The sequence below is a fragment of the Podarcis liolepis genome, assembly GCF_965112155.1.
Source record: "Podarcis liolepis genome assembly, chromosome: Z".
Taxonomy (NCBI): domain Eukaryota; kingdom Metazoa; phylum Chordata; class Lepidosauria; order Squamata; family Lacertidae; genus Podarcis; species Podarcis liolepis.
In genome coordinates this window covers 17,914,394-17,924,305 of record NC_139570.1, presented here as the reverse complement: position 1 = coordinate 17,924,305, position 9,912 = coordinate 17,914,394, and the positions used below count along the sequence as shown (strand labels likewise).

The following is a 9,912-nucleotide window of genomic DNA, read 5'->3' as shown; positions in this document are numbered from 1 at the left end:
AAAGCTACGGTAATCTGCTTTTGCAGCCTTGTCCCCTTCACAACATCAAGATCTTCTATGAAGTGGAGCAGTCATACTGATTCTTTGTGAGTAAATCTTAACCAAGTGCAGTGAATAGGGTTTGATTAGATCAGAAGGTCAGTGGTTTGAATCCCCGCAACAGGGTGAGCTGCTGTTGCTCAGTCCCAGCTCCTGCCAACCTAGCAGTTTGAAAGCATTCCAAAAAGTGCAAGTAGATACCACTTGTACCACTCTGGTGGGAAGGTAAATGGCGTTTTCGGTGTGCCAGAAGTGGCTTAGTCATGCTGGCCACATGACCCGGAAAATCTGTCTGCGGACAAACGCCGGCTCCCTTGGCCTGTAACGCAAGATGAGCGCCGCAATCCCAGAGTCATTGTCAGGGGTCCTTTACTTCAGTCTGAGAGCCACAGTACTCTATTTTTTTTGGTATTCTGTTTTAACCTACCTGCTTTCCCCCCTCTTTATTCCTAATAGTTTCTTAATTTGGCTGCTTAAACAGTTTGCCAGCCTCAGGGTTTTATAATCTCCATGTGCGTAGACCCTTGGTATTTAGTCTACTGGGAGTTTAGGACTGATGTTGTAAGTGCCCAGCACACTCTTCTCTGGTGTGTATGCTTGAAGAGAGAATGGGCTGATGCTACATTCTGAGTAAATCACAAAGCTGTAGGTTGAACAGAGTAGTGCTGAGGCACTGGCTCAGAACCCTTTTAAAAGCAATTGCTTTTGTATACCCTAGGTTCCCTCCCATCAGGGGCTGGAGTGGTGGTGGCAGCAAATACCGAAGAGTAAGATCCACTGGTAAACTGGCATGGTTAGTGTGTTGCAGCTGGGCAACCAAGGGGGTCAAGGAAAGCTATCTTGGACCACAAACCCGCTTTGTCACAGGGATAAAATCAGATAAGCTCACACTAGTACACAAAAATGGCTATGACACATATTAGGGTGATCTAATAAGACTTTTATTACATGTCACACACCAACCAACAATGGGTTCCATAGCAGCCTAGAACTGGATAACCTGGCCCTGTAAGGTGGAAAACAAAAACAAAAAACACCAGACTGAGTATACAGCCAACAGCAACCAAAAGCATTTTTTATTCTGTAGATTCCCCACTACCCATTTGCAAAAGAGGCTCATCACTTGCTATCAGCTGACCAGGACCACTCCCAAAGACTAAAGATAAACCTAGAAAATGATTTCAAACCTGTATGCTTATGGGTCCCATATAATGCACCCTGAAAAGTATAGTTTTTCATACTATTTGAATCCACTGCACTCCTACAAAAATTAAGGCTCCCGAGGGAAGCCCTAAAACAAGATAGGTGCATGAGAAAGGTGTACATATCCTGATTTGTTTTCACTTATTTATTCCTCCAACTCTTTTCTGTCATGACACTATATCAAACCCACTCTTACAATCAATCTAATGGTCCAAAGGACAGCTATTATCTCTCACTGTCACAACAAACACCCACAATTAGCAAGACAGGCAGCATCACTTTGGACACTAAAGGATGGGGCCAGCATTGCACAGAACATGACTTAGCAAAGGTTTGTACCTTTCTCTTCTTGTCTCCTCCCAACTCGAAGTGCTTGCACCTCTTAATGGCCAGCATCCTCTTTGACCTGCAATTGGGCTCCACACATTCCAGTCTCAGCACGATCTTTTTTGTGGTCTTTGCCTGAAATAGAAAATAAAGTCTATTCAGGCCCTGACAAAGGCCTATCTCAACATTTGCCCTCTACCTTCCCTACACCTACTTACAAGGCAAGGCAGAAAGGGAAGCAGAAAAGTGGAAAGGTGAGGCAATCAGTCAGATTAGTATTCCGTGAAAATGAAAAGTGACCACAATTAAGCTGAGATCCTAAAAAGGAAGATCCAGTCCCAGAAGTCCTGATTTCCCATTCATTCATTCATTCATTCATATTAATTCCTGAAATAAACCCACAACAGGAATCCTCCAGTTCTACACCAGCATACTCAGCTTCAAGTTGCACCATACAAGTTTCCATAGCCTTCCAGTCAGGCTCACCTTTTTGCGGAAGATGGGCTTTGTTTGGCCACCATAGCCACTCTGCTTGCGATCATATCGTCGCTTTCCTAATGGGAAGAAATTGAATCCTTCAGATAACAGTGAAGTCTACTTGAAACTCAACCCCCCTAAACACTACAAGGACACAGGAACAACCAACTTCACCATGAGGTAGGTTGGCTATCTGTGTTACTACAACATGCAACTGTTTCCTCCTGCCACACATTCTCGGAACAGCTTACCTTGCCTATTTTTCTCCCCTATGGTTTTGAGGTTTCACAAACCAGTTGATGTTTATCTACTTTACTATGATAGTGTTGTGTGACGAGGTATATGCAGGCAGAATCTTTATTTTTAAATGTTAAGGGAGCCTCTGTATTCCCTTATCCCCCCCCCACCTCCACATTTTGTATGGGTTGTGCACACAAAGGCCAACACTGCAAATTAAAAGCAAAATCCACTTAATGAAGTAGAACACTTCGTGTATTCACGACATGAGCTGATTCTGTATTTCCCACATGGCACAATGCTCTGTACTCCTCCTGCATTTCCTTAAATTAATGAAAGATATGCTCAAATAACGCTTTACAGATGGCAATCCAAGTTTCAAAAAAATGTACCATTTCTACAATATTGCAGGCATGCTCTTTGTGATTCCAAGAAATCGGGAGTAAAACATACAGTTCTGCAACTTACCCTGAGCATACAAAGACTCCTTGCCCTTCTTGTACTGGGTTACTTTGTGGGGCTGGTGCTTCCCACACTTTTTGCAGTAAGTCCTGCGGGTTTTGGGGACGTTCACCTGGAAGCGAAGAGTTAAGTTTTACAGCAGTAAGCGTGTCTCCTTAGCTTTGCATGCAGCCATGTGATTATATCCTGGTAACTAGATAATTAGCATACCATGTGGCCAGGCAGAGTAAGATGCCCCTTAATAGGAAAACCCACCTAGCGAAAATGCATACAAAGGAACATAGTTCACAGCAGTGTTCAAGTGTAAATAAATAAAATAAATAAAAAACAGGACTTGAGCACAACAGCATTCTCACATTCCAAAGCAACTGCTCTTCTGAGGCACACACGGCCATCGACAGGTTTACACGACGGAATTACAAATAATCAAATCCCCGCCAGCAGAAAATCAGCACGAGAAGGCTGGTTTGGAAACCTTTCCACAGACGAGCTAGTTTTCTATACGCAGGAATGTTAATGCCTTTATATGCCGCGTGCCCTCCGCCAACACCCGCCGCAACCTGAACTACAGCGCAGCCTACAATAGCCTAAGAGCGACCTGCACTACCATCATGGCCTCGCTCGCTGGACAGGCACAATCAGTCTACCATTCTGGCCTTGCCAACCTCGGGTCTTTTCCACCTCCCTTCTCTCCACAACCCGGCGATTCCCCCAACCAAATCCCCCCAGCCCTGTCGGCCGTCTGTCGCCGCTTCTCTGAGACCCACGTCTGAACCGCTGCCCTTAGCCCCCGAAGGGGATGGCTTTGGATCCAAGAATCTCACCATCTTGCCAGCGTCAACGTTGCCTCCACAGAGAAAGAAAGAACTTCTTCCCGGAAGCGGAAGTCAAAGATACGCGAGAGCAGAAAAAGAAAGGGAAGCCGGAAGGCTAGAGCGTCACTCGCAGGCACATCATAGAGTCGTCGAGGAGGAAGAACGAGCGAGCCGTGACCGCCACCTTCAGGAATGGAGAAGAAATTGCGGGCACATGTGCTTGCATGGCTTGTTCGCGTTGCACACTTACTTGAGAGTAACAAGCCCCATTGCACTCGACGGGATTTACCTTAACATGGGTTAAGGTCGTGATGCATGAGTTTGTATAACAAGGAGATTTTTTCCCCAAGTGCAGCTTTTCCCAATTGGGACGTTGCGGCGACTGCGACGGATAAGGAGCAGCTGGCATAACATTTCCTTTTTACGCAGCTCATAGAAAGGTACAGACCTCTGGCAATGATACTGAAATCATAGCCATCGTAGCCATCTTCATAAAATAGTAATAATAACAGTAAATGTTACAAGTAGACAAAGTCACAAAAAAGGTTGTGTGGTGTGTTTTATTTAACCATTTTATCAGGAAGAGAGTTGCTCACATAGTGGATTACTTGGAAAGAGGAAGCTTTCGTGGCTGTGCAAACTCCGGAGATTCTCCCTATGTTCAACGGGCCTCACACTGGCGAGGGCTGCCTCTGGCCCTGACCTTCCCTATACACACGCACCCGGTACTTTATTTAGCTTTCCACTGACAAACACACTCCTCTCCGATTTGGCCAAATGGCAGTTTTTGCAAATACGGGGGGGGGGGCGGGGGGGCGGGGAGAAGTTTCCTGACCTGGAGTTAACCTCAGCTCTGAGTTGCAGGCTGGGGTTCAACGAGAGGCCTTGGTGCACATTAGGGTAACCCAAATGTTATGAAAGGCTGCGGCGATGTTCAGGCTTTTGAGTTGCCAAACTCAGGCAGACAAATTGGTAAGCAAAACAGAAAGGGAGGCGGAAGAGGGAAATGGTTAATGTGGGCCATGGACAAAGATTGGGCATCGCTGTACATGTCACATCACCACTATAGATTTAAAACAATGTTACACTCAGTGCTTTTTTCCTGGGGGTATGTAGGGGTACACATACCCCTAAACATTTTTTGAATCTTAAGTTTGGTCTCATTGAGGGGCAGTATTTCAATGTGAGTAGGAAAATGAGAGTACCCTTAAACATTTTTTTTTAGAAAAAAAAAGCACTGGTTATACTACATTACCAGCTGCCACTTTTACCAAATAATCCCGGTACTTGTAGTTTACCTCCACAAAGAGCTACAGTTCCCAGCATTCATGGCAAGCTACAGTTCCCAGGATTCTTTCGGGGAAGCCATGACTGTGAACGAGATGTAAGAGTGCTTTAAGTGTACAGCATGGTGTCATTGTGACCACAGTTTTCCTGTGCCTGGCATCACTCTTCATATTTTATGAAGCTCTCAAAACCAGCTCTAAAGTTAAGCCCCAGTTCAAATTGCACCCTGCTCAAGCCTTATTTGCTTGTAATGGCAGGATCCATCTTGGATATGACCCCTCTTCAGCTTGTTCTTTCTTATACAGTACAGGGAACATCTTCCTTTGCCTCTTTTGCAGTTTGCTGTGCAATAATTATTCCAACCCCCCCTCATGCTCCAGAATTGGGCCAACTGGATTGGCGTGAAAGCTTTTGAGTTTCGCAGGATGTTTCAACAGGCTGACCCTACTTGATGAAGAATTCTGGAAAACAGGAAAAAATATATATCTGAAATTAGCCCAATAAAAGATAGTTAACCGATTCTGTATCTTCCTTTCATTGTCTTCGCCTCTGCTTCTATGGCTGTGTACCCACTATAATTTTATAGCACATTCCCAGCACATTCTTTCCCTCAAATAATTCTGAGCATAGTAGTTTACCCCTCACTAAGTTATAATTCCCATCAACCGTTAACAAACTAGTGTCCAGAATTCTTTGAAAGAAATACAGTGGTACCTTGGGTTAAGTACTTAATTCATTCCGGAGGTCCGTTCTTAACCTGAAACTGTTCTTAACCTGAGACACCACTTTAGCTAATGTGGCCTCCTGCTGCTGCCACACTGCCGGAGCACGATTTCTGTTCTCATCCTGAAGCAAAGTTCTTAACCCGAGGTAATATTTTCTGGGTTAGCGGAGTCTGTAACCTGAAGCATATGTAACCTGAAGCGTATGTAACCCGAAGTACCACTGTAATGTACTTCAAATGTACTTCAAGGTCTGGTATGCATGGAACCATCTGCTTGCAGTTAGTCCTGGAGCCAATTCTGTTTCTCCTTCCCTCTCCTTGCCTCTCTGCAGACAGACCTATTGCCTCTTACCAGGCAAGGCCTGGCCCCCCTACTGAGCTAGGACTTCCTTTTCTTGCAGGAAGACTGAAAGCTCCTCCAGGGGTTTTTGAGCTCATTTGCTTGCACAGAGCTTTCACAGCGGTTAGACTATGTCTGTTGCTTATTGAGTACTTGTTCTTATTTGTTTATGGGGTAGCTATACAACAAGCATTCACCCACGTTTTCCTGCAGGGTGTTTACACATCTTCCCATTAACAATTCGTTCATCTCACACTTTTCAATACATTTCCCAGTCACTTTCCTAGCAGCAAAAAACCCAAACACTTGTGGCATTGTTTTTCTTAAAAAGCAGATTTGTTGCGCTAGGGTGACAGAGCGCTTTAATCCATTTTCATTGTGCAAGCGTAAACTTACAGTGTGTGCTTGAAACCCACCCACAAATTAGTGACAGCCTGGGCTGGAGCCCTAGAGTATGCCTCCGGATAGGCATTTACTGTGGGATCAGTATTCCCCATATAAACAAGTCATTTGCAGCAGCCACACAACATGGTTCACATCAAAATGCCAGCCCATTTTAACCCCCCCCCCCCATTTAATCAAGATTAACTCTTTTCAGGGGAAAGAGGATAATAGGAAAGTGGGGGCACCTGTTGCCAATGACCTGTTCGCAAATTAACCCCCTTGTGTCTGGAGACACCCTGAGGGTGGCATCATGGTTGAAAGGAAATAAAGACAGTTTGGTCAGAAACTAAGAAAAGGGGAACTGAAAGGGTGGGGTTAGCTCCAGATGACAGTCTTCCCTGCAGTGCAACACAGCTCTTTGACTGAGTCTCCTGCTGCTGCCATTCCTTTTGCCAGCCGTTCAAAGATTTTAAAACCATCCACCTATGTGCCGGCTGTTCCAGAGTCCAGAGGCGTCTCAAGGAACCTGCTGCTTTTGAGAGGAGCCCGTTGCAGCACCGTGTGTGGAACAGCAAGGACAAGAGTCAACCAGTGAGTCTTTAATCCTCTGTGCTAGCTCAGAATCAACAGTGCTTTTGAAAAAGAGAGAGAGGAGAGCAGACTAAGAAGTGGGGAGGGGGAAATGAAAGCTGTGAAGGCAGGTTGATTTGTAGCCTCATTCAGGAATCAAGTGGAAAATTTCAGAGTGATGATCTTGGGCCTGAGAACACCAATAGCAATCAGAGCAACAGCAGATTTGATGAGTCTTGTGCAACTAAACTGGGGGCCACACAGACACTCTAGTTTTCTGTTCTCAGGTGTATTTCCCAGCCCACGCACCTCTGGCTGCTGGTATTCAAATCCTGGACGCCATGTCTTCTTAATTGTGTACCTTGCAGATATACATGTGCGTACGCAGAAATGTAGGAAGCTGCCTTATACTGTCAGACTAATGGTCCATCTAACTCAGTATTATCCACACTGAGGTGCCAGAGATCAAATCTAGGACCTTCATGTGGAGCATGTGCACTACTGCTGAAGTGCAGCTCTTGGTTACGCTGTGTTTGTACTCTTCCAAGGAACGTGGCATCTGTGGCCATCACAAGCCATCTGTGCGCAGAGACAGTGATGTACTTGTTTTTTGAAGCCATTCACATAGGGAATTAAAAGTATTGCGATGGCTTCTTTTCTTACATGCTATGTTTTCTATTACTATTTGTATAAAGGAAGAGTAAGTAAATAAATATGGAACATTTGTGATTATGGACAAAATTAGAGCCATGGTAGATAGCAGAGCAGGCGATGCAGGTGGCGCTGTGGGTTACACCACAGAACCTAGGGCTTGCCAATCAGAAGGTCGGCGGTTCGAATCCCCGTGACAGGGTGAGCTCCCGTTGCTTGGTTCCTGCTCCTGCCCACCTAGGAGTTTGGAAGCGCGTCAGAGTGCAAGTAGATAAATAGGTACCACTCCAGTGGGAAGGTAAATGGTGTTTCCATGCGCTGCTCTGGTTTGCCAGAAGCGGCTCCCTTGGCCTATAGAGCGAGATGAGTGCCGCAACCCCAGAGTCGTCCGCGACTGGACCTAATGGTCAGGGGTCCCTTTACCTTTAGATAGCAGAGCCAGGAATTTTTAGACAATTAATAAATTAATTGACAACTGGTTCCCCCCTCCTTCTGTATTGGAACTGTTTGTTAGGCTTATGTATCACCCTTCATCTTAAGATCTCGGGGCGATTCACAAGATAAAAATACAAGGTTAAAACACAAATAAATAGTTAAAACAAAAGCAGCAAAACACTAACCTCCCCACACAAATATATAAAACATTATAATACTTAGCATTCAACCAGTGCTTTCCAGTGTTCAAAGTAGTACAGATGCATTATCTAATTGTAATCCCATATGGATTGCAATTGCAGATGAGAGTGGCAGGAGGTGTAGCTCAAAAGTCTGTCTTAGCTTTTTTGAACATTGCTTGGCTCTATCTAATTAATGCCTTCTTTTTCTGATGCTGTGGAAGTTGTGCTAGGGAGAAACCTACTTCTAATACAAAAAGCAAAGGTTGGCCCAGAAGAGAAAAAAATCCAAAAAGTAATACTTTTATTAGGTTGAACAAAATGCTACAAAATAGTGTGCAAGTTTTTGAGTCCTCCATAACTCATCATCAGGCTTTGTGGTAAACAAAACAAGATTGGGGGAAGAGGAAGGGGAAAAATTGGCTGATGTTGGATGAAATCTGAATTTAGTGACAGTCTTAATGTGGGAGGAGAAGGTACCACACATTCCAACGAGGACCTATTTCAAATGTGGAAAACATTTGGCACTTCCAATGTTAATGAACTACAACTCCCATCAACCTCTGCAAGCATGGCTAATGACCAGGCATGATGGGATTTGTAGTTTAGCAACACCCAGCGCGCCAAATTTTCTCTACACTTGGTATATTTTGCTATTTTGTAAGTTTCAGTGGGACTGTTTCCCAAGACAGACATACAATGGTTCATCATCCTTGTGAAAATATAAAATCAAACTGTTACACTCAGATCTCCATCCTTAGGTGGAACACAAAGGTTCCTTCAATGGGGAAAACAAACAAGAATACAGAGCAGAATACAGAATACAGATGGGGCCTCATCTTATCTGAAAGCCCCACAATCTGTGCAGATGAGAAGGCTTATCAAGACGTTAGATGCATAAGATAGATACTGCTTCTGTTGAATAGTGGGTAGACATGGCAGACGACACAGCGATTTCTCCAAAGCAGCTCTTTATTTTGTAAGCTGGAACAGAACTGAACAGCAAACAGCTCAGCCGGCCTGCTTTTATAGGCAGCCAGCTGTCAACATTGTAGCAACAACAACCCAGGGTTTCCCGCCTAAAATAACTGCCGTGGACCTGAGTGAAAACTATCTACAGTATCCCCCTGCTGGCCCAGGGTGAGAACTTCAGTACATAACACCCCTCCCCACCGAGATAAGGCGTTAGTTACAATCGTAATGGTTTCCTTATATACAGCACTACACGTAATGGTTCAATTAGGCACAAAAGCATATCAGTTACATTTCCCATACTTAGACCAACAGTGATACATGTCCAACAACATAGTCCTTTAAATAAGTTGGGCGCTTGGAAACTCTGCCAGACCACCGGGGACTGGTAGCCAAGTCCGGGGGGCCACACAATTCTTGCTGAGGCTGTGGTGCGACCCTAGGTGGCGTTGAAACCAAATCCCCTGGATCCGCTCTTGTGGGTGGAGCCTCCGCAAGTGGAGTGGTCTGAGTCTGTGGTAAGTCTGGCAGACCCTCTGAAGCTGCTTGGTTCGGCTCCACGCTGGCAGTTTGCGAGGGAGGTGTAGGTGGGGCCTCGCCATCTTTAAGTGTCTCTTTTGGAGCCACAAGCGCAGTTGGGGGCACCACGGTAGTGTCCAAGTCCCCAACCCTATGCCTAAGCTGGTCTATGTGCCGGCGCCACAAGCGTCCGTCTTCGAGTGACACCTGGTATGAGCGAGGTCCAGTGACTCCCACTACTGTGGCTGGCACCCAAGGAATGTCCCCCACATAGTTCCGGGCAAAGACCTG

The 9,912-nt window shown here is 45.3% G+C and overlaps 2 protein-coding genes across 4 annotated transcripts in view; one reads left to right on the top strand and one right to left on the bottom strand.

Moving 5' to 3' along the window:
* Window positions 1-958: 958 nt before the first annotated feature.
* RPL36A (ribosomal protein L36a) lies at window positions 959-3,721 on the bottom strand. Its single transcript, XM_083484862.1, has 5 exons — window positions 3,570-3,721; window positions 2,752-2,857; window positions 2,056-2,123; window positions 1,582-1,704; window positions 959-1,045 (listed from the first exon to the last, which is right to left on the bottom strand). Exons 1-5 carry the CDS (start codon window positions 3,570-3,572, stop codon window positions 1,025-1,027), a joined length of 321 nt encoding a protein of 106 aa, XP_083340988.1. The 5' UTR covers window positions 3,573-3,721; the 3' UTR covers window positions 959-1,024.
* A 31-nt stretch (window positions 3,722-3,752) lies between these two features.
* The window catches only part of BTK (Bruton tyrosine kinase), a 39,847-nt gene continuing 33,687 nt past the window's right edge, over window positions 3,753-9,912 (top strand). The window contains exons 1-2 of one of the 3 annotated variants that reach the window (XM_083484737.1): window positions 3,753-4,000; window positions 6,752-6,886. The gene's annotated coding sequence lies outside the window, so the exon portion shown is untranslated. Of the gene's footprint in view, window positions 4,001-6,666; window positions 6,887-9,912 lie in introns of those variants that run through there. The other 2 variants (XM_083484738.1, XM_083484736.1) reach the window with 2 other exon arrangements.